The 24735-nt window shown below is 36.9% G+C and overlaps 1 protein-coding gene across 8 annotated transcripts in view; it reads right to left on the bottom strand.

Annotated features, from left to right (window-relative positions):
• Nucleotides 1-24735, bottom strand: part of ATP11A (ATPase phospholipid transporting 11A) — a 132859-nt gene that overhangs the window by 40535 nt on the left and 67589 nt on the right. For 7 of the 8 annotated variants that reach the window (XR_006166779.1, XM_042805956.1, XM_042805957.1 and 4 more), the window contains exons 3-10: nucleotides 17135-17224; nucleotides 15908-15988; nucleotides 12238-12345; nucleotides 8292-8420; nucleotides 7741-7844; nucleotides 3989-4039; nucleotides 2443-2507; nucleotides 699-780 (exon numbers count right to left, since the gene is read on the bottom strand). Coding sequence is in view for 7 of the 8 variants with exons in the window: in XM_042805956.1 (XP_042661890.1) it covers nucleotides 699-780; nucleotides 2443-2507; nucleotides 3989-4039; nucleotides 7741-7844; nucleotides 8292-8420; nucleotides 12238-12345; nucleotides 15908-15988; nucleotides 17135-17224 (710 nt within the window). In the remaining variant the exon portion in view is untranslated. Of the gene's footprint in view, nucleotides 1-698; nucleotides 781-2442; nucleotides 2508-3988; nucleotides 4040-7740; nucleotides 7845-8291; nucleotides 8421-12237; nucleotides 12346-15907; nucleotides 15989-16882; nucleotides 16943-17134; nucleotides 17225-24735 lie in introns of those variants that run through there. The other variant, XM_042805959.1, reaches the window with a different exon arrangement.

Here is a 24735-nt window from a genome sequence, read left to right as displayed (position 1 = left end):
GCACATCTTGCCTAATGAATGGCATCTTTTTTTTTTTTTCAGAAGGTTGGACACCTGAATCAGAGTTGATGGTTTCAGACAACAGAGTAGGACTAGAAAATTATTCCATTTTTAAAAAAGTAGGCAACCAATGTCAGCTCATTCCTTGAGGACAGCACTGCCTTCCTTTCCCATCATATATGCCTGCATGGAACTTTTAATTTTAGCTAAATCATGGAAAACCTGCCACAGACAGGCTTTGGGTTACTGCAGTTAGTCCAAAGTGAAGTGCATCAAATAAGTTATTTTTACTGAATTCAAGTCTTAATGGCAATGAAAAGGAATGTTAGGATATTGAAGCACATCATCTTGGAAAACTGTTAGTAGGTGTACTCCAATCAGTGAAAGAAAGTCTTCTGGAACAGCAAAACACATCATATCTTAAAAAGGTAGAGCATTACATTAAGGTGGCTTTTTAAAAACACTGAACATTTATATAATTCAGTATTAAGAACCTCATTTATATGGCATTATGTGATTTTATTAGCAAGATATTATAAATAAAACCCCCCAAATTGTAAGTCCTTCTACCTCTTTTTTAATTTAAAGCAATAAAACATACACTTTCAGAAAAAAACAACAAAAAAACCCCCCAACCCTTTTATTCACCATTCAGCCATGCAGTTTTCCACACCCAATATAAAAATTAGAAATTTTACTTTTCTACAGCAGATCGTTTCTGTGACTTTGCCTGGTAATTTAATGCCATCTTAGTTTCCATGCCAGTGTAGATAGCAACACCTGAAATTAGACAACTTGTTTTACTAAAGATCACATAGTACAATAACTTAATAAAAGCACAATTCCCTAGATTATTATACTCTGTAATTTCTTTAATTCTCTGTAGTCTGAAGAAAAACAACAAAGATTTGGATGATATTCAAAAACTATAAATGGCTTTAATATCTTGATTCTTAGAGGGAAATTTTAAGCAGCACTTACATCCCATTCCAGAGTCACAGTTCCTAATTGCTAGCACCTTGCTGTGTTTCAAAGCTAATCCAAAACTGGGCTTTGAATAAATCCCCTTGCACTTTTAAGTTCTTTTTTTTGGCTTTAGTTTTAGAACCTAAGTCACACATTATAGTAGAAAATCCAGATAGGGCTAAACTGCAGGATACATCCAAGAAGAATAAATGGCAGCCATGGATTTTGCTTGCCTCAGGAAAATTTTATAATTTATTACGAGTGCTCTTTTGATATTACCAATTTCCTGCTGTAAACTTCAGAAGATTAAAAACAACAACTAAAAGAAGATGTAAACAAGAAAATGGATTTAAAGTATTTATTAAACTGGCACACCTGTACATTGTAAAATAAGATAATTTAGGACATGGATTGTGCTGGGGTAATGGCAAACACTGTATGTGTTAGGCAGACCAGAAACAACCACTCATATTAGGAACATTTCTGCCCAAAACACAAGTTAAGCGAAACATTAAAACCATCCTCTGAAGTTTATGAAATATTTACTACAAACTAATTATATTAGTCCACCTATTTTAGATTACTAATAAAACCAAAGAGAGCAAGTTTAAATTAACAAATACTTTTCACACTCTTTCTGGGAAAAAAGTTGCAAGATTTTGGTATTTTAGTCTAAGTAGTTCATGGCTACCTATGATCTTCTTTCTTGGGAGTACAGAAGTTGTCTGTGTTATAGGATGACTTTGATCCTTGTCACTTTTGTCACCAGCAAAGAGTGGCTTGTTATAATAGAAATACTAGTCCCACTAGGCTTTCTTGACAAAATTCCAAAACACCTATCTCAGTTTGTGCTTCCTATTCCTGCTAAAATATTCAAAATTTTCCATGCAATGAAGACAATTTATAAACACAAAGTATACTGGTTAATGGAAAGTCTAATTTTGATCAGGAACTGTTTAAGTGTTTTGGTTATTTTTTGTTGTGGTTTTTTTTTTTGGTTGGTTGGTTGGTTTTTGTTTTGTTTTTCTTTTTTCTTTTTTTTTCTTTTTTTTTTCAATCAGCCATATTCATATATCTGGTTGGGGTATGTCTGTTTTGATAAATGAGCAAAACATATTTCAAATTTTTCAACAGGCTCATTAACTGCTTTGGGACAACAACATTAACTCACAGTGCTTGTTCAAAAGCCATATATTTACATGAAGAAGTTGAGTCATCGTGTTGAGTCATCTGTCATCTTCACTATTCCTTGAATACTAAACTGTAAAATCCCCCTTCCCAAAAATCTCTATAGTCACTGTATATCATTAATAGTTACTTTACTGCAATTATAGCAACAGTAAACCTTATTAAAAAGTTGTAAATCAAGCAATACAATAGAAAGCATATGTCCAGTGGTAACTGTACGGTTACAACCTCGTTCGATGTTTTGTTATTACTTCAGGGTCCATTTAATTTATCAATAGAAATATTTACCAAAGATTTTTTCTGTATTCTTTAAGGTGGATCCTCGAAGAAGCAGATTTTCGGATCCTAATGGCCTGCAAAAGATAATTATTACAAAATATAAACATTTAGAGAGAAACAGCAGACCTTAGCGGAAGCCACATAAAATAGGAAATTAGTTTTACCTAACAAAATTACTAGGCATATTTAAAACTTCTAAGTGAAAATTAAATATCTATATATGCCTAATATGCTCACAATTTCACAGTTCAAGACTTAAACCAATGAATCTAAAAACTACATTTGTAGGTACCTAAATAAAGACTCATCATCCTAACTGTAAGGTGTTTATTTTTAAAAATACTGATGCAAGTCCTTTTTAGGCTTATAGAAACTGTAGTGTCCTGCATGTTAGAATTACTTATTAAGGACAATACATTCTTCCATTTTATTTTAAGTACAAATGGCATATAATTGATAATTACTGTATACATATCAAAGCATAAAGATGAATATAGGTAAAGTAATTTATTGAGGAGTAGGCAAATTAATGCAAGGATCCCCATGCAGTTTAAAATAATATTTTGGAGGATGACAGGTAATACAAATCACCATATGAACGAAAAATCATGGACTACTTTATAGACAGACAGCAGGCAGAATTGTCAGACTCTATCTATACAGCAGTGGAAAAAAAAAACCAGGAAGTTCAGTGTTTCTGGATGTTAATCAAAGTGTTCTTGTGGTATGAAACCCCCCCAAAATCAAGAAACTCTGGGCAATAACTCTGATGTAAAACCTGAAACTATTTCAATTTAAACCACTGGATTGATGTTATATGAATGGTTTGGATGGTAAGACATTATAGACCAATACAGTAAAAAATACCAATTGCTCTAATAGTGTTGACCAAAGAATACAAGTCCTAATGCCACAGATTTTCTTCTCATATGTTATCACAGATCAGTTTATTGCTGTTGAGATCAAAAAGGTGTTTTCTGCTTATTTTCCTTTCTTGTCCCACCTAAGTTCATTTCCAACCAACTTTTTTAGCCAAAAGAATCTTTAAAGTGAAAAAATGCATTTTCCTGGATGTTGCCTTCCTGAATGTACACAACATTGTGGGCATTTTAGACAAATGTACAAACATGCTCAGTAAAGCTAAACATGATATTTAGCATGCTCAAACTCTTCAATTTCTAAGAAGAAAAATGAGAGACATACACAAGTGATATACTATTCATATTCCTTAGTGCACTACGAAGATCCCATGCTAATGGGGCAGCATTGTACAATTACTGTCAAAATCCTACCAGCATCATTTACAAACTAAATACACGTCAAATAAAAATGGAAGTTAAATAAGGACATAAAAATATAAAATGAGAAATCTATCTAATTAAAAGATAAAATATTTATGATATATCACATAACAGCCTGGAAACTTCTAAGAGAAAAACATTCTATCAATAAGGCAAGGCAGCACAATGTTGGTGAACCAAAGGTAATTCTCATTATTGATGTTTACTCAACCCTGAAAATTTTTTAATGCATAGAAGCTCTGGATTTTCCCTACCTTGCAGTAGGCTCATTCCTATCATGGTAAACATTTATTCGACCAACAAATCTGCAAGAGAAATATACAAGTAGTTTAACAGCACTGCTAATTTGTGTAATCTTACGCATATATGTCCCAGTAGTTCAGATTTTTAATGTACATTACAAGGACATATAATTGTCTCTATACACAGATATATATACACGTACATCACACATACATATTTAAAAACAAAGAAAATTACTCTCACTTTTAAAAATATGCCTGAGAATAAATTAATTGAGAAATATTTTCTGTAAAGTATTTATCAGTGAGCAGTCTGCAATAGAACATGCTCTGATTATCCAGAACATAGAGATACATATGGATATATTTAAAACATGTAAATACAAAATACACATAACAGTAGGTCAATGTAAACTTTGCGTATTAAAAGATTTAAGAGATTATAAAATAAGGAATAAATCTTCTAAGTAGACCCATTAGCAAGAAATAACAAGAAATCTTATTCCCTAAACTACATGAGGTAAACCAGTATAATCACTACCCTTTACAAAACCTAAGCCCTATAACTAAGTTAAAAACAAAACAAAACAAAACAAAAGCATAAAGCCAATAAGCAATTTTCCCTCTGAATATCTCGAAGTACATTTTATCTGTTATGTGGGGGGGCTGACCCTGGATAGCAACCAAGCACCCATCAGCCTCTTGCTCATTCCCTCCCCATCAGGGTAAGGGAGAGAATCAGAAGAGCAAAAGCGAGATAATGGCAATTTATGTAAGAGGAGGAAAGAACCCAGGTGACACTAAGGCAACCACTCATCACCTTCCATAAGCAGACTGATACCCAGCCAGTCTCCAAGCAACAGATACTTTGGAAAGACTACCCCCTCAGTTTTACTGCCAAGCATGACATTATATGGCACAGAATATCCCTCTGGTCAACAGAGGTCAGCCATCCTGGCTGGGTCTGCTCCCAGCCTCTTGCCAACCTCCAGCCTACTGGCTGAAGGGGCTGAGTAGGAAACAGATAAAGCCTTGACATGGTGCAAGCACTTTCCAGCAACAGCTAGAACACTGGTGTGTTATTAACACTGTTTTAGTCACAAATCAAAACCACTAGACCACATGGGCTGCTATGATGAAAATTTACTCCATTCCAGCCAGACCCTGTAGACTGTATTTGCAATACCACTGTCCAAGTGGATAACTTAAAATCAAAAGGGATTAAGCCAGCAGTCTGAATGGCAGAGGAAACTGTGAGGAGCTGGTGGGTCTGTTACCCTGAAAGGGAACCTCTCAGGCTCACAGGACCTGTCTGCTGAGAGAATATACAACACATAGAGCGACATCAAAGACACCGTACAGTTTGTTATGATGCAGCATGGTGTAAAATAACTATGTGTCTTCAGAAGGAAAGATTCGACACCGTGGTCTGTGGAGAGGTAAAGTGCCGAGTAAAAATTAGCAGAGATAGCAGCTGTCTACCAAAACCTGTTACTTGTGTTTCAGCAGTTGTCTCAGCAAATTCCACCATCTATAACGGCATGAGCTTCAACTTGCAAATGTTCACTTCATGACCCATGTATTTAAAAAAGGATCAAGCCATTCACAGAATTGACTTTAGAAAGAATCTGTTCTCCTGCAGATTTCTAGACCAATTCCTTGGTCACTGGTATCAGGGAAAAGAGACACCTCCACACCTCAGAAATAACCAGTGTTTTCTCTGCCTCTTCCAACACTACTTGCTGACAAAAGAGTGCGCTTTAGTTTGTTGCCAAATTGTTTTTCTGTGTATTATTTCAGCTATTTTTATTGCAGCAGGAAGAACAAGTTTCCCCAATGCTGTGTGGCTTTTTGTCTTTCACAATGAAGACACCAACAACAGAAGAGGTTTCTAAAGATTTAAGTTTAGTTAAATTCTGTACAGTACTTCCATAAAATATCGAGCATTACAAGACTTTAAACATTGCTAAAAAACTGTAGGGATTTTTCTTCATGTTCTGGACGCTTCGCTTTTAAATGTCTTGTTAATCACGATGGCTTCCTATTATCATTATCCAGTATCTTAAAGCATGTTAGGTGAGGTTCATTGTTAATGACAGCAGATGTAAATCCATACTTCAAATAGCCTTGATGGTTTCAATTTTTTTTTGCCGACTTCTTGTCAGATCTGATTAGATTGGCATTGTTTTTATCTTGTAATGAGGCTTATGGCCAAGGCTGAGCCAATTAGCAGTAGTGGCTGCATCTCTGTGGCAATGTGTTTAAGAAGAGGAACCTGGGAGGAGGAGCTGGGATTTGTAAGGAAGAGTTGCGAGGAAGACACCTATGCGAACACCAAGGTCAGTGGGTGAAAGAAGGGAAGGGGGGGCAGAGGAGGTGTGCTGGTGCAGAGACCCCCTTCAGCCCGTGTGAGACAGCAGGATCAGCCCCCCCGCCACCCCCAGAGGTCTACAGTAGAGCAGGTGCTGGCCTGCAGGCACCAGAGCAGGTGGCTGCCCCCAAAGAAGGCCAGGACCCTCTGGGAAGAAGCCCCCCACTGTTGTAGTTCAGTGGCGGGAGGACTGCAACGTGTGGGTGTGGCCCATGCTAGAGCAGCTTTGGAAACGCTACAACCCAAGGGAGGGCCTCGTGTCAGAGAGTTTGTGGAGGACTGTCTCCTGTGAGCGGGGGACCATGCTGGAGCAAGGGGAGAATGAAAGAAGTTGTTTCCCACCACGGCCAAGGTGGAAGAAGCAGCAGGACTGACCATACTCCCCATTCCCTGCCCACTGGTCCACTGGAGAGGGAGGAGGTAGAGAAATCGGGAGCAAAACTGAGCCTGAGAGGAAGGGAGGGGTGGGGCGAAGATGTCTTTAAGATGTGGTAATGTTTCTCACTGTCCCTCCCTGTCTGTTAAGTACTGTTGTTGTTAATGTCTGTATTAAATTTATGTTCTTTTTTCTTCCCCTAATGAGTCCATCTTTTGTCTGTGATCATAATGGGTGAGTTGCCCCTCCCTGTCCTTATCTCAATTCTAGAGCCTTTTGTTTCATTTTCTCCTTCCCAGAGCTGTGGGGAAGAGGAGAGTGAGCAGCTGTGTGTTGCTCAGTCACCCTCTGAACTCAAACCACAACAAGCTCATACTAGGTGTGGAAGTGTTTGCCATTTTCTTGTTCACTTGTGCTTGCATTTAGTATTATCTTCAATCCACAGTTTCTCTGCAGGAATCTTTTAAGCCACTTGACCATTTTGTGAGGGTTACCTTAGGTAGAACTGTATAATACAACCTGTAAATTCATTTAACCAGGCACACAAACTGCAATAATTCACAATATGCTGAAAGCAAAGGAACAAGCAAGGGTGCCATTGGCAACCTCTCTGCACTGTAGAACACCCTCTCTTCCCCTGGGGACTCTTCGCAAACTCTTTGTGACATGGGACTCCCTGACAGACTAACAGTGCCAGTGTGAATACTAAATATTAGTAAAGCTTCATTTTTTATTTTTTTTTTTTTTTTTTAAGATTAAAAAAATAAATAGAAGTTCTAAAATCTCTCAGGCACCTCAGTGGATCATCTCAAAAACCCTCTTTGGAGACCACTGCCCTGAAGCACACCAGTGAACTACTTGCAGAAAAGGAGCACGGGTGGAAGACTAATCTGACTTCAAGCTCAACCTGGGGCCCACTCTAACAAAACAGATGCAGCCCCTATCTTTTCATTATGATATTCTCATAATTTATTGGTAGGGTACTTTAAATGAAACAGGTAAGAATTATCTTCTTACTTATAGAGGTCTGGCTGAGGTTGTTCACATTCGATGGTAGCATGCAGTGCATCGATTTCTTGTTCATTGTGAAATGCCTTTGTATCTTGAACAGCATAGTAGGTCTGAAGTGAATAGAAAGGTTTAAATAAAATATAAAAACAACAGATATAAAATACGTTAATGTCTACATATATTTCAGCACAAAATAGATTTACTAGTTTCTACATAAGAGCTCATAGATCAAATAAGATGCGCCTTTAAATGCTCCTAATTGGTCATCACCTTGCATTATATGCAAGTATCTCCCAGTGTACTCACAAATCAGGTCACTGTGAAAGCATTTAAGTACAAAAAAGTTTGTGCACTGCCTCTGTAATCTGCATGCCTATATTGGACACAGACAAAATCACAAATAAGTAAGTTTTAAAAGAGAAATTAAGTCAACTGCTAGAAATGTTACACAAGGTAGTGTACCTGCTCACACTTACAAGCATGAAGTCATAGCATGATCTGTGTAAGAAATTAAATGTGAACTCTGCCTTAAAAAGAAAATGTAGAACATTTATTACTTTATGACTGGATTCACCATCCAAGCTAGCTGTTGTAACAAAACACGTTCCATCTCCTCTACTACTCGATAGAAATATTAAGTCACATGGGAATGTTTCATCTTCTTTTACCATAACAATATCTCCAACCTAGGGAAAAAAAAACACAACAAAATAAAATGTATTTATCAACTATGTAGTAGGCCAAATTTCATCTTTCAAACCCAAAACCTAGGTTCACTCAAATATCTTGAAAATTTATCAATTTATATTTACACCAGGATTTTACCACAGGAGTAAAGAACTTAAAAAAAACCTGAGAAACTGAATTACACTTTGTGGAATGACTGTGGTCTAACTGTATACTACCTTTCCTCTAAAGATAACCATTTTGCAAATACTGTCTTATTAAGTTTTGTAACTTTATTTGAAAGATAGAATATTCTATCCTTGTTTTAAGACTAAATACAATAAACATTGTTTCAAAACCAGCTGGAGATGTGGGCTACTCTTGCTGACTGTTGAGGATAAGCATCTAGCTCCTAATATTATAATTAGAGATAGCTGGAAATGTGAAGAATTCCAAGTCTGCCAATGAAAACAGGATACATTTTGAACAGAATTTGTGACTAGAAGTCCATCCTATTTTTATCCATGCTTAAAGGTGAGCAAATTAGTTTTTATTCACGTATACATAGCTAATATCTTACAGTGTGTTAAAGAGTGTCACAGAACAACCAACTGACTATAAATTCAAAATACTACAGTAAACCATTCATTTTAGAAAAACAGCCTTTGATACATTTTTGGAGTTCACCTTTACAAAGGAATATTAAAAAATTGAAAAAATGGCAAAGATATACCATGTTTTAAGAATATCAAAGTTTCAATAAATATCCCATCTAAATATGTAATTTTTGCAACTTTTCATGTAGCCTAACATCTATTCAATATACTTTAATGTCATAATTTATTATCATAAGGTTCAGCCTAATTGTTGTTCTTGTGATATACCTATAAAGCTAAATTCCAATATCCTTAGCAGTTGGAAGGAGTCAGTTAATTCTAGGTAAGCAAAATAGTCTGACAACAATCAGCAACAGCAACATCTAAAAATAAAATTGTGACAGATTAAATAGGATTTACTAAAGCATATTGAAGATCTAGGATGATGATAATAAGTGAGATTTAACTTCTTGTAGATATGAAAAGGCTTTTTTAACCAGCAGCAATAAAAAATTGCAAATTGTACAAATGGCATAAGAGAATGCAAATTGCTAAGCATACCTGCAACAATCAGGTATAAAAATTAACAGAAACCTCAAGAAGAATTTTTCCATCTTTAATGTAAATGATGGTATCTTTTTGAAAATCATGACTTCTAGTGCAGCAGTAGAGCTGTATGGTTTACTAATTTTAAGCCTCTGAACAAAATTCAGAGACTTATTAAAACAACATAATGACAATCGGCTAAACCATTTCTAGGGGGGGGAAGCTGCACTTTTAACCAATAATAAAAAGTTTGGGGATGTTCAAATTTATGAAGGGGTTAATTTCCTCATATATTTCCTTTTGATCAAATGACTTCGCATGTATCATTCCACAGACCCAGGGAAGTGAAGATATGTAGTAAGACAGTGAAGGAGTAGGTTTGGAACTGGAGCCAGTGAATGCCTTGGCTTGAGCCAGCTTGAACAACACAGAGCCTTCATCCCGAAGAGCAGGGGAGCCTGATGGACCAGATTATTGCTCAAGTAGCCTTATTCTTCCAAGATGTGTCTTCAAGAGAACTAGCCTTTTTGCCATGAAATCATTAATTATGAAAGACAGTGACATGATGAATTATAATAAAGCCCTCAAAGTGAGAACTTAAACCAAAAGCAGATAAAACACCATTAGGGAATTATCTTGAATAAACTGTTAGGAGACAAAGAATGCACCTATTCCTAGAGCAAACTCTAAGAACACCAGGTAACTATTTTGATTTTACTAGTTCTCTTTACCACTGAAAACAACATTAATTTAATTATCAGCTACCTCAAACACAGCAATACTACTGCAAGTTTAATCACCTCTACAGATGCCACAGAAAGAAAAATCAGAATTCCTCAGAACACTGAATCTGGCCAGAGAGAAAGTTGAGAGGCCAATTTAGTGAACAAATCCCTCCCGACAGTTAAATGTCACCACTAAAACAAGCATAAGAAAAAATGCCCACTGCGTCTAGCGTTTTTTTTAATTGCCACTGAAAACATTTTCACATCAGAAAGTGAGTTTTTAGGTGCAACCCAAAGGAAAAAAAGAGTCCTTTCTTGATTTTCACAGATCATAGCATTGAATGATCGTTATTCTTTACTAACTAATCTAGCAAGATTCTCTCTGTAAGCCATGGCATACAAGTCACCCTGAAAGCCAGGAGCAATCTATAATGCAACAGCTTATTAAAACAGACGTTAATAATCTACAAAATTTGCAAAAGAAAAAAGGCATGAATAAGAAAAGAACCCAAAACAATTAAAAATAATAGCGAAGAGCAACTTGCTAATAAAATTTAAAAGGTGTCCTGACAACATTAGCCACTGTGTCAAGTAAAGGTGCAAAGAGGACAGAGCCAGGCTCTTTTCAGCAGTGCCCAGTGACAGGACCAGAGGCGGTGGGCACAACCTGAAACATGGGAGGGTCCATCTCATTTGCAGTGTGAAGGTGATCGGGCACTGGCACAGGTTGCCCAGGGAGGCTGGGGAGTCTCAAAATAAATATTCAAAAGTTGTCTGGGCATGGTCCTGCCTGGACAACTAACTTTCGGTGGCCCTGATGGAGCTGGGGGGGTTGGCCCAAGCGACCTCCAGAGACGCCTGCCAACCTCAACCAGGCTGGGACTCTGTGAAAAAGAAACTTCATCTTTTAGCAATTCTCTTTTCCCTTCCTTTAATCAAACGTCCACAGGCCTTAGGTGTGAAAGGGTCTACCTGTATGTGATCTACTCTGCTTTCTTACATAATGCAGGTCAGAGAATTTTACCCATTTACCCATACATACAGACACCACTTGCCATGTAAGCATTTCCTATGCCTGTCTCTCCTATTATTTAGTTGCTCAAAATACAGTCTGTGAAAGGCAAAGAATAGGGGACAAAATAAGAAAATATAGGCAATATATTAATTAATGGAATACAAATTCCAGTTACGTGGTACTTCATTATATTTTATTTGGAATATTTAACTGCTTAGTTACCCACATGTAATAGTCAGCATGCGATGTCTTAATTTTCTTTATTACCTGGAAGCCCTAGGCAGAAGCTATCACACTCAAAGGGAAGGTCACAGCAGAAAGGCTATGAACACTGTAGAGCCATTTATGCCCAAACAGACCAGAGCAGAAAAAGAAATCCCTAACAAAGATATTAGAAACGAGGAAATTTCAAACAAATATCTATCAAATTTGCTGAGTTCTAAAGAGAATAACGATGAGAAGTTAATCTGCTCACCAAAAAAAAAAAAAAAAAGACCAGAAATCGATTTCTGCTAATAACCTTAAAAATATCAGGAGGGGAATGTAGCAGCATTCAGAAAGGCAATGAAGAGGCTGTGATGTGTTGTACACATAGGACAAATCGGTAGCGTTGACTATCATAATCAGGTTGTAATAAGTTATTAATGTGCATACCCACAGAGGACTGAAAATGGGGAAGATGGAAGAGAAATCATGGTTGATATCCCAAGTTAAAAACTAAAAAATTAAAGGAACAGTTATGAGAGGAGTTAACAAAGAAAATATAAAGCAGAATCATGTCTAGCTTTTAAAAATACTTTATTCAGAGGCATTAAAATTCAGTATATTTTAGCTTTAATCTCCATTAAATATAATAAGTGCTATATCATCATCTACACTACATGTCTGTATAATTTGTTTTACAAGTGTGGAGTAAAGCCTGACTCCTAAAATCTGTTAAGTCATAGTTACTTACTCTTAATTTTCGGCTTTGCTTTCTAACCAGTTTACCATGTTGAATGAAATGAACAGGGCATTGGTTCATTGCGTTGTCAGCTTTATGTCGAAGCCAATCTTCATAACCCTAGAAAACAGTGAAATGGAATGAAGCAGTAATGCACATTTGGCTGAACAGCACTAGCTTGCAACAAAAATTTTAAAAATTATGTTTGATCAAGATAAGAGAAAAAAAGAAAACATTCTCACTAGAACAAATGAAATTGTGTTAGCTATGTTGAGTAATGCAGTCTTGTTGGACATATATAAAAAAGGGCATTCTCAGTTACAATCAGCCAACAAAATTATATAAGATTAATGAAGACATTTTGATGAATAGGGATGTTCACAATGTGTAGAACAATTTCTGGTGTATAAGTGATCATCTCTTGCTCGTGCTCTATTGACTCCTGAGTAAGTGCGAAGTACTTATAGAAGCAGTTGCTGAGAAGGTAAGAGTATAGAAAATACATTTTGGAAGATTATGGCTCCATACTGAAAGGTGATTAAGTGACAACATGACTGAAGGTAGTCACATTTCCTGACTGTCATACAGTATGTCAAACTTTTTAAACCTATATATAATACATATAGTCCTGAAGAATTTTGTTTCAAGAAACTTTGCAGAGTAACCAATTTCAATTGCTCAGTTATCCTACAAATTTGTGTTTCATACAGACAGAGAAAGTAAAGGACAGGGAATCTGCAGCTTTCCATTGAAAAGGCCCTGCCATGGGATGAAGACTGGGACTGACAATGACACCAGTGGTTAAGAGATGGAAAATATCACTTCTATTCCACAGCATTTTTACATCTAACTCTCTCGAGCACCTTTGAAAACTCACTGTAGAACAAAAGGATCACTACTTTGGATGCTCTCAGAGATAATCTAGGAACTCATGTAGTCTATAGCTTTAGTGTAATATACTTCCAGGGGCTGGTACAGCTCCTCAAGCAGGTGTAAAGCCTACACCAGTTGTTGGGAGAAAGACTCAAAGAGATCAATAGAACTGCAGTACTAGGCACAGCATGTCATAATCCAGGCTTTGATAGATCACTACCAAACTACACTAAGACTGTAAGTGTAACATTTAAAATTTTAGGAGCAGGAAAGCCACACCTACATAGTAGCTATTGCATGTATCACAACTTCTGCTCACCAGTGAGAGCTGAATCCTACTACAGAACATACTCAATTCTGTAGAGTTAGCAGTGTAAAGAAATGGAAACACTGCTCTTTGAGGTTTCTTTTAAAACTAATGAACGAAAAGTCTGCATTTAGCATAAAGACTGTGAAGGTAGTCAGTTATCCTACTAAATCAATACAATCAAAATCATCCTCTGCACTGGGTCTGGCTCGGATGGACTTAACTTTCTTCACAGCAGCCCATATACTTCTGTGCTTGGTACTTGGGGCTAAAACAGTGTTGGTTGCACCCCAGTGTTCTGGCTACTGCTGAACAGTGCTTGCCCAGCTTACTAGCTTTCTCTCCAACCTCCCCACACACCAAAAAAAAAGCAAGTAGGCTTGGGGGTGGGCAAGAGGCTGGGAGGTGGACACTGTCCGGAGAGCAGACCCAAACTGATCAAGGGGATATTTCACACCATATGACATTGTGCTCTGCAAGAAAAGCTTAAGGGAAAACAGGCAGAAGAGGGTTGTTTGTGGTGGTGGGTCCTCCTAAGCAACCGTTATATGTGCCGAGGCCCTGCTTTCCAGTAAGTAGGTGGACCTTTGCCAGCCGATGGGAAGCAGTGAATGAATTCCTTATTTTCCCTGGCTTGCGTGCATAGCTGTTGCTTTCCCTATCAAAGTGTCACCAACATGACACACAAGCCTTTTCACCTTCTCTCTATTTTCTCCCCATCCCACAGAAGAGGGGAGTGAAAGAGAGGCTGGGTAGATGTTTGGCTGCTGGCCAGGGTCAACCCACCACAGCCTCATTTTTGTTAGTCACTGTTTTAATCATCATAATCCATCACAGGTACATAAGAAATACAGACAACCCCCCTTTACAAGTTTTGAGCTAAAATGAGGAGCACTCTGGCCTACAAACTTCCTTGATGTTCAACTACTTCACTGATATTTTTTCCCCAAAAGGCATAACATTTTTTTTGAAGCATGACATAGGAGATCTTTCTTATGCCCATGGAAAGTGCTAACTCCCTCGAGTGGCCCAGCAAAAGATGCTGAACGTCAAGCTGCTGGCAAAAATTTTCCATTCACGTTCACATCCCATTCACTGAAATGAAGGAAAGAAATGGCTTGGTGTCTGACCCAGAGCTACAGCGAAGACTGAGCCATGAAAAGGAACTCCTGGTGCCACTGAGTTCTTACACTGAGAGCTGTCCTACAGGAGCAAATACCATTACATCGATCTGAAGGCAAAAAGCCAAACACATAACAAAACCACTGTAAAGACCATTACTTGTGACTATTACTTTAGGAGCCCAGAGTTTTAGAAACTACTCTGTGGTTATGGTGAGATGGTACACTAAATACAGAAGAGTGTTGTAGGCACTGAATACAAAGTACTGCTTATAAACTCACTTGCTAGTTCAAATTTAGTAACATTTTTGATGCATTAACTTTGCACTAGCAAGGTCTGTGCCAGATCAGGTATCCTCCATGCTCCTGCAAGCTGGCCTGAAACTCACAAAGTCAACAACTTCTGCTCTGGCTAAATTAACAGAAGGGCAATCATGAGGTCATTCCTGACCCAAACCAAATTTGTAACATCAGAACCTCTGATAACATGCAGATCTGATTGCAATATCCCCATATGAATTACAACTTTTTATATTAATCTGAGATGCCACTAATTTCAGTAGGATCCCACCTGCATTTAAGTCCTTATGTCCACTGTAGCACTGCAGCATGGGGGTATCAGGTGAAAATTACCTTAATCTTGTCCTTTTGGTAATACTAACTTGAAAGTGAATTGGAAAATCTGTACGATTCCACGCTTGTATTACGTAATTCTATTTTAACAGAACAACTTCTATTAGGATCTTTTATGCTCCATGATGGAGCAAGAAATAATTTCCAAAACAATAATTAAATTGTACGGATTAGTTTTCACATTAAAAATGAGAGAATACAGTAGCATCTGTTCAATGCCAATCTGTAGAAAGCACTGCAGCTATCGTTATGAACTGTAGATTATAATCAGCATATACTGAAGACTTGAACCAAAATAGTTTTTATTATCTGTTCATTCTGTAAAGGCTAAGGAAACCTCAAAGATAAGAGCAGCTTTATCTTTTAAATTTTTGTAGTTCTTACTAAACTAATTTTCAGTCATTATGGAAAAACATAATAGTATCTGGGCAGCTGTTTAAAAACAAACAAACCAAAGTCAAAGTGTGCTGAGTTAACATAAGAATGTAAATGATTCCTTGGAAGATAAGAACATCAATATTATAAAATAATTTAGAAGCTTGTGTTGAATTCGTGAGATATCATCATATAGCAACTAACTCCACTTAAACTATGGAAACAAAAATAAAATCACTCTGTTAAAATTCATTGCAATAATTCTTTAGGTTTTGCCCTAAGACAGTCTAACACAAAAAGGCAGGGAAAATTGAAATGCAAAACAAATAATAATGTTCTCTTTAGTTTTGCTTTTGCTCACTAAATTACTCACTTGTTTGATAGCTGTCACGGTGATGACAAATAACAGTGGAAGTCCACTCGTAACTGGACTAGTAGGTGTATCAATAATTAACTGCAACAAAAGGAACAAAATTTTTCTGGTTATAATTTTGTGAATGTAAGCTGTCAATTTCTCAAGCAAAATGTTTCAAGTAACGATTTTACCAATATGTTACAAAGCATCAAGGAACTTTAATTAAAAATAACAGTACTTTAATACAATTTTAAGAATATATACTATACCAACAAAACTTGAAAAATAACTATATGCTATAATAAGATACAATACTGTATTTAGATCACATTAACATTTAGGTGTTAATGTCTAGTAAAATTACTTGCAAGAGTTTAAGTAAGTACCAGACTGAAAAGCTGCAGCTTTGGAGGCAAAGTTACTGAGCAGTATTAGAAATCAGCATGGTGCTGTTTTTACATGTTATACGATACAGTTGTTCTTATGCATGCAAAGAGTAAATCCTGAAATACTGAGCTGTGGCTTCTGCAGTTATGAACAAAGAGGTATGATCCTGACAGGGAGTTCAGATGATTAGAAAATCTAAATTGTCCTGGGAATCTGCATAGCTTTTCTTTCTACACAATCCGGTGTGCAAAGTAATACAGCTTTTCACTTAACTACAACTAAACTTTTATTGTTTAACACATTTAAGTGATTGTGAAAGGTTCAGAATGAAGACACCTAGAAAGCAGTAGGCTAGTTATCTGAGGTAATAATTACAAAAACAAATATTTATGTACCTCTCTAAGCAAGCATTGTATTAGCATCTATATTTCAGTTTCTCTACAGGCTTTGATGACAGTGCAGTTGGTAAGTTTCTGCCAAGGCACCATTCTGTTATAAATAACCACAGTATTTAGCAAAACTAACAAAAGTTTATCAGCAACATAATTTATAACAATGCTTCTACTGATCTGAATGTTTATTACAAAATAAAAACGACACTCATACTTTTCAATTTTATCAAGATATGTCTTGCCACCAAACCAGTGCTGGTGTCAATTTCTCTTCAGGTTAGATTCATATTTACAACCTGGAAATGAAATAAAACAAAACTCCTTTTATCACATCATCAGTGTAAAAGGCTGTCCAGGCTCAACCATTTACCTCAGTCATCAAAACCAGTGCATTTTTCAACCTTTTTCAACTCCTTTGTTTTTTAGGAAGAGTCTAGAAATTTACTGAAAAATGAGGATAACTTACCTGAACAAGAAAAATTATGAGAAAATAGAAGTTAGCTATTCTTCTGAACTGCTCAAACAAATTTTTCGGTACAAAGTTCCAAAATGTGTACTGAAAAAAAAAAAAATACACAGACTATCAGTATTTGTGAGAGAAATATTATTCTCATTCTATGTTCTAAAAATCAAATTCATAATTCACAAGTCAAGATTAAACTAAACAAGAAGCAGGAGTACTTTTGTTACTTTAATAATTTACTGAAATGGAATCTTAAATTGGCAATCATGTATTCTTGGAATCATATAAATTTTCTGAACTGTGATAATCTTGGTACCAGGGACTGAAATAATTTTTGACTAGCAACAACGCTCATTCGGAGATTTAGTTACAGAACAGTTTATTTAAGGCCCATTTTAAAAACTACTTAGTCACTTCAAACAACACTTTTAATTCACTTCCATTTTGTATGCATGACTCGAGGAAGTAGATGGCACTCAGAGTTAACTATGCAGACATAGCAAACTGACCAAATAAAAGTTGACAGCCCCTCTTCTGTTCCTTGGCCTTGACACAAACATAATCTTCCTAATAAACTATAGAAGTGAATAAGAGTAAATGGCTGCTTATTTCTCTACTGATCTTACCAATTATCTAAAGCTTACAGTATATAAAACCACAAACAGAAAATGTAAAAACTTCAAAGGAAAAAAAAATATATAAAAGTGAAAAAGGACCCTTCCCCTGCACTGCAGCAGGTTCAACCATACTCTTTTTACACAGTTCACTCTGTAGCTTCCAAGAAAAATTGCAAGGATTGCTTATTGGAATGCATGTCAAAATGTCAGCTGAAACTGTGTGAAAAGGTATGAAAGATAGTTTAATAAAACTAACACTGTATCATCTTATTAACCAAATTATCATTTGACATATAACAAAATGACAACTCCAATATAACTTTCATTTCAAAGGAGATGGGCCAAGAACCTTCTCCTAATTTATTTGCTGTGCCTTGTCTCTTCTTGGCAGACTGCGTGGATACTTGCAGATATGCAAATTAAGCTGTAAATTAGACACCTTCCAAATTTGGCCCCTAAAGCAAACACAGCCAGAGCTCTAGAAGGAAAATACCTCTATTACATCTGAAGATGAAAAGGATCCTCAAGAAGCATGCCTTAGTTGTATATGAAACCCCTATTATGTAGAGTAATCTCTTTACTTGTTGGGGGTTAAAGCCTGGACATGTGTGAGACATAGGAATTAAATGTTCTTTTTCTATTATGTGCCAAAAATCAGTATCTACTCTAAATATGCCCCTGGTAAACACTGATCCTGCTTAATAGTTACTTCAATATTAAACCACCTATGAGCAAGCCAAAACTCAGGCTGTCAGGCATGCAGAAGCTGGAAAGTCAAGTGCTCTCATCTTGCAATCAGAATACTTCTCATGAGACTGGAATGCTGCCTGCACTGCCTGCTACCCAGCTACTTATCTTGGAATTTTGAAAGAGGTCTGGTTAGACTTGATTATTTTTCCTTGCACAACAGTTCTGACCATTCAAAGCTGTTGTTGTGATATACGACAATACAGATTCTATTCTAGAAGAACTGCATATTTTCATCATTGAGTATCAGGCAAATGATCTCTATTTTCTGATCTTATGCACGTATTTTTTATGGATCTCTGCCTGCTAAGAAGGAAAAATGAACAGAGGTTTAGTGAAAAACTTGTTTAAATTTTCCTGTTTAAATCTTTTGATATGAAGTGTTTTTTCCGTGCTAAAGAGGTTTTTTGACCATTAAGTTTGATGATTTATACAAGCTCCCCAAATCACCATTGTTAAAATAAAAATGTAATCTCTTATGCAGTATATTCCTCTTTAAATCTCCTAGAGGATTATTTGACTACATGCGTGGTGACAGTATAGTGTTGTCATACTAGACATTTAAAACATCTGATTGAGGAGGTCAAGTAAATTAGTAAAAAAACAACAATCTATAAAATGGTTGAACGTTCATCTTTACCCTTAGTATCTGATCCTCCTCATATTCCAACCCTGGTTCCCTGCTTTCCCTGCCCAGCAGTGGTCTTTCCCACAGATCCACCTTTGGTCAGCAACTCTGTTACCTGAATAAATGCGAATGACCTGGGAGCAGGTCACTTGTATAGTCTGACAGATGTTACTTAAAATGGATGCTTCTTTAACACAGAGGACTCCTTAAACTTTATTTTCAAAAAACCTGACAGACTTTTAGCACTTTATTACACTGGGTTTCAGACAAAGTACATCTTTATTCTGCCCATTCTTCTTCAAAGGAGAAGTAATAATTTTTGAAGGGGCTTAGGCAAGAAAGACAAACCACTAAGATGTCTAGACAGACCTTCCTGTGCCCCAGCCATGAGTAGCTCAGAACAGTATCTACAAACGGATGATTAATGTTTAGCCACTAAAATCACTCCCAAGAGATACGAGTGGCTGCCACTCAGAAAAAGATTTATCTCATGACTGCATTCAAGACAGTTTCACTACCCTAGTTAGACAGAAACAAAATAAAAATCTTTGAGGAAAAGACATTAAAAATGAAGATATTAAATACAGCAGATTACTGTGCGCAGGTAATTAATAGCATCTCTCTTTTTCAGGTAATTTCTAGTCATGCTCTTCGTAAAGTCTAAAAAGCAGTTTATGCATATTTAAATACCTTTTTTCACTATAACTCACTTGAAGGAAATAAGGTTATCCAAATAGCTATGCACTTAAAGCCTTTAAAAGTTGGGGAAGGCTTAACTGATCTTTTTCAGTTGTTGCAAAAAACTCAAGAGGACAGAGCAGATACATGCCTTTTGCCTACAGGAGGTAATACATCAGACAAGTAGTAGTTATGTATTTATCCAAAAGACGAACACATTGTGCAAACAGATGCATTTGAAGCACTGTGCAAAGGAACTGTAAAATCAGTCTGCCTAGAGTCAAACCATAATTCAAGTAGGTTTTCTTCCCATTTATAATTGCAATAGCACCTATAGTGCTGGTGTATCTTTGTAATCGTGTGCTTGGACTACTTTATTCACAGCTCCACAGTATTCATGCTCATGCCCCTGCCCCATCTCACCAATTCCTGCATCTTCCTTGCTAATGCCATGTTGCTTCAAGCTCCAACACCACCTTGTTAGAGCTAGTCCCATGAATTAAAAAAAATATATAAAATAGGGTCTTCTTAACAGCGGTTTAATTTTTTTAAACCTTTTTATTTAGGATCTGTAGGTCAGAATATTGGCTCATGTTTCAAGCTTCTCTTTCCATCCTAAGAGGCAGATATTTTCTTAAGTAATCACTTGACATCAGAAGCTGGAACTGTAAGAAAAAAGCACTCCATATTGCATTATTGAGTTCTGTCAACACCTCATTTTTTTACAACTTGTTTTAAATAGTCACCATTTCTCTTCTAACCTGTTCTGATTTCACTCATCTCCCTCAGCTTTTTTGACTGTTTCTTGTAAATCCCCAAAACTATTCTGACAAAAATATCAGCCCTGGTTCAGCCCTGCTTCAGCCCTGGTTTGTAGACATCTTGCTATGCTAATTCTCATCCCTTCTGCAAAACAGAATCCATCCCAAGGATAATAAATTCAGGGAAGAACAGATAAAAGCTGAATAATAATCTTGCAGTCACTTCTTTAAGTTTCTCAATGTTTTTTTTTTAACAGATCAAGAGACACACACAACACTTGAACATTTTGAACATTTCCATAGTTATTTCAGTACTTTTAATATACAGATTTTTATAGTACTTATCAATTACCAAGAGACAATGTGTTCTTAAAGCTGCCAACTTAGCAACTGGACTGTATGTGTGTGTATATACATGTATATGCACATAACATTTTATATCTAATACCTTATATATTATTATGGTATGAAAACAACCTAAGTATTACATATACTATATATATAGTTACCCCCTTCAACAGAAGAGCTGAAAAAGGTCTGATCAAAAGTTAGTGTTTCCTTAATTAGTTGTATTTATAAAAATGTTACTTTTTTTTGAAACACAATGTGTCTAACTCTATTAGAGAGCTGGTGGAGAAAACTATAGTAAAGGGGGTGAAGAACAGAAGTCAACAGTTAGCTGAAATCCTAAGAACCAAGTTGAGAGTATGGCTTGTCTGTGTCAAGCGACTAGCTTATAACGACATAGGAAGTTTGTAGCAAAACTGATCTATGTTCTCTAACGTATTAAATCAGTCTCAACTTTAAATTCTTCAAGCAAAACACTTCAGACTTCTATGTTTATGTATGACTCACAATCGGAACAGTGATATCCATGAAATTTTGAAAAGCACTTTGTGTATTTCTCACATTAATTCAAAATCAACTGTATTTCAATGAAAGTGTTAACATGCACACCACCTGCATGCACAGTGTTTATTACTCCACTAAGGGCAAGACCCCTGTTTCTCCACACCGCATGATGCAGTGGTTCACATCCCTGGGATCACTCTAAGTTCTATTATGCGTAGGGCTTTTGTATGTGACTAAGAGCCACCTGTACACTCGGAGAAAGCGCAAAAGTGAAACTGATTTGAGGAAATTAGTTCAAATGGTGCCTACACATTTGAATGAACAAGCATACACATTTTATCATAGAGTTTCTTAAAAATAGTTGCTCGCAAAACAGGATTTCGACTACAAAGAAGCCTATCTTTAACAGTACTTGTTCAGCAACTCTCAATCTTACAAAGAGCTTTATCTCCAGGAACATCTCTGACAAATACATCCCCTAGCACCTGCAAGATTAACTAATTACAATTTTAAAAAAAACCAACCAACCAAAAGACCAAACCACTTTCCACCAAGGATGACTGACTAAAGACAGAACTCAAGAAGAGTGTTACAAAAACAGAAGAAAATGAGAGGGTGTGCGAGAAAGTGAGCAAGCTTCACTTTCCTATACATAAAGTGAGGAGAATTGCACCTGTCCTCCCCAGTGTTAGGTTTGGACCTGCTTGCTTTCCTTCCTTTCTTCTACTTCTCTCTCACTGCACACAGACTCCATACCGATATGAAAAATTTAACTTAAAAGCTCTGTTAGGGCCAGTACCAGCAGAGAACAGATCATTGTTAACCTTGGGCTGGGTCAGGAGAAGGGTAGATGGTTTATCCTAGTAACACAAAGGAGGTGGCAGAGCCTTTGCCCTGGAAATCCTACCCTGAGCGGGATCATCAAGAGCTAACAGCTCTGCCATGCTCTCTCTAGGCACTGGCAGTTGTCCACAGAAGGAAACTGTATTATTGTGCCTGGAAGGAGAATTGCACGCTCATGCGTTCCCATCCCCTCCCCGGTATTGCTGTCCCTGAGCTGGCACCAGGCACAGTCCAGTCGATTCAGAAGCATTTGACACTGACTGCCAATCAAGTCCATTTACTCTTCCCCATTGCTAACCACTCCTGCCCCACTCACTCTTTGGCACAGCTGGGCAAACCTGGCTCTGACCTTCTGCTTCAGCCAGTATGGCAAGTCAGTGGACTACCTGTGCACAAGCTGGGAGCTGTGTGTTACAGCCGCTTTTAGAGCGGATCAGTATGCTCACACTAAGGCACACACAACATTCCCTGCACTGGTACCTGGCCCATATGCATTTCTTTCTATCCCTCCTCTCTGTCCCCACGTGGCATGCTACACAGATACTCATCAGCTTCACAAACACATGACACCATGCCAGTTCCCCCTGCGGACTTTAGATACTTTTATGACCTTCAAATGTCATTGCTTCGGGCTGTATTTGAACTCTTATCTTGAAACTGCTAGGTCATGGCCCTAGAAAGGCCAGACAAATCCTTCCTGTTATGAAGCAGCACCTTGGAGATGTGTGGGATGGAACCCAGAGAAGACCTAACCTAAGTGGCTCATCTTGTTGGAGACATTTTAATATTTCCTTAAGCTTCAGTATTAAAATTTCTTATAAACATGCCAACAAAATGAGAAATCAGAGCTGCTCCCCCCCACCCCCACTATGTGTGGTTTTATAATGACGCTAAGAGCGAGAGCTGCAGGGAAGAAGTATAGCACAAGGGCATGAATTTTTGCTGGAAGAAAAGAACATTTCAACAACATCCACTGAAACATGTCAGAATTACTTCACTTTATTTAACTACTAGCCACTGCAATTGACATCACTCACAATTAATCAGATTAGTGCTGAAGGTAGCTAAGGTTTCCCTCGCAATTTACAGCATTCTCAACATGCAGCATTATCGTTTCAGACCATTCTCATACAAAAAAATGTTTGGATCAGTATTTGATGAGAAGTCCCGAAGAAACAAGCAGACAACAGAAAACAGTATTTTTTGCAAAACAAAACTGTGAGCAGTTCTGGTACATGGACATGGTTGTACAGTATTTCAAAGCAGAAGTTAATAATAGTACTGTCTTCCCATCTAAATCCACCTTATTGCTTTATAGGAAGAACAGGAAATAAAGCTACAGTACAAGTCAGCATTTCATAATTTTATATCAGAAGTTAAATTGAAAGAAATCTCTTTACTTTAGGGCAAATTCTTCAAGTAAAAGCTGTGCATCCACTGTTGATTCAATATAGCGTTTCACTCAAGAGTCATATCCCACTACTCTTCAGTATCATCTTCTGGGAGCTTAGGCTCCACTGCTTCCAGTTATGTGAGCGACCCAAGCACAAGTGGTTTTTGTAGCTGTAAAAATTTCTCTTTATGAAACTATGACAGTAAAAGTTTGCAGCTAGACAGAATCATCAAGGCAAAATACCATGTATTGATTACCCACTGACTGAAAAGAAGAACAAAGGACTTCTCAAGTCTCTAACCCAGCCTTCTCTATGGGTGGTATGGAAAAAACAATCAGTCATTGTACAGAATGTTTCTGGGGTTTCTAAGTTTGTCAGCTGTCTCTGACACACCAGGAAGTTTCTGATCTCTCATTCAACATGCTATTCCTACCCTGACATCTCTGGAAATTTTTCATTCTTTCTTGTGGTTCATTCTTTAGGTTGTCTGTCAAAAGCAGTGAACAGTTGCAATTAAACATGTTGTTAGAGAGCTCCATATTGTTGCCTCAAAAAAGATTTTATTTTCTATACAAATTTCACCTCTTTTCAGGAGACAAATGTATACATTCGATTACTCTTCAGTTCATAAATTCAGCTAGAACAGGAGATGCAAATCCCTATCTTGTCTACAAATTAATGAGACCCTTTAAATATAGTAGTTCAATAAAGATATTGGATTAATGTCAGGAATAGGAATTCAAATGTTAGAAAATATTATCAGATTAGTAAAGAACTAAAAACACCATTATACCACTGTACAAATCCAGTGTTTGCTTATATATTGAATGCTCTGCGCATTTCTGCATCTTAAAAACTCAACAGCTGACTTTGGAAAAGGTACAGACCAAAACTAAGCAAAGGTATGAATTATCTTCCATGCAAGCAATTGCTGATCAGACTAAGGCTATCCAGCCTGGAAAGGAATATGGTGGAAAATCACTAGCAGAATAAAGAATATAAACAGGGGATAATGGTTGTTCTCAGATTCAAGAACTGGGAACATGAACTGAAATTAGCAAGTAGAAGTTTCAAAATGAAGGTT

Source organism: Tyto alba, unplaced genomic scaffold, assembly GCF_018691265.1.
Source record: "Tyto alba isolate M040663 unplaced genomic scaffold, T.alba_DEE_v4.0 Super-Scaffold_45, whole genome shotgun sequence".
NCBI classification, from domain to species: domain Eukaryota; kingdom Metazoa; phylum Chordata; class Aves; order Strigiformes; family Tytonidae; genus Tyto; species Tyto alba.
This window is presented reverse-complemented; position numbering and strand designations above follow the sequence as displayed.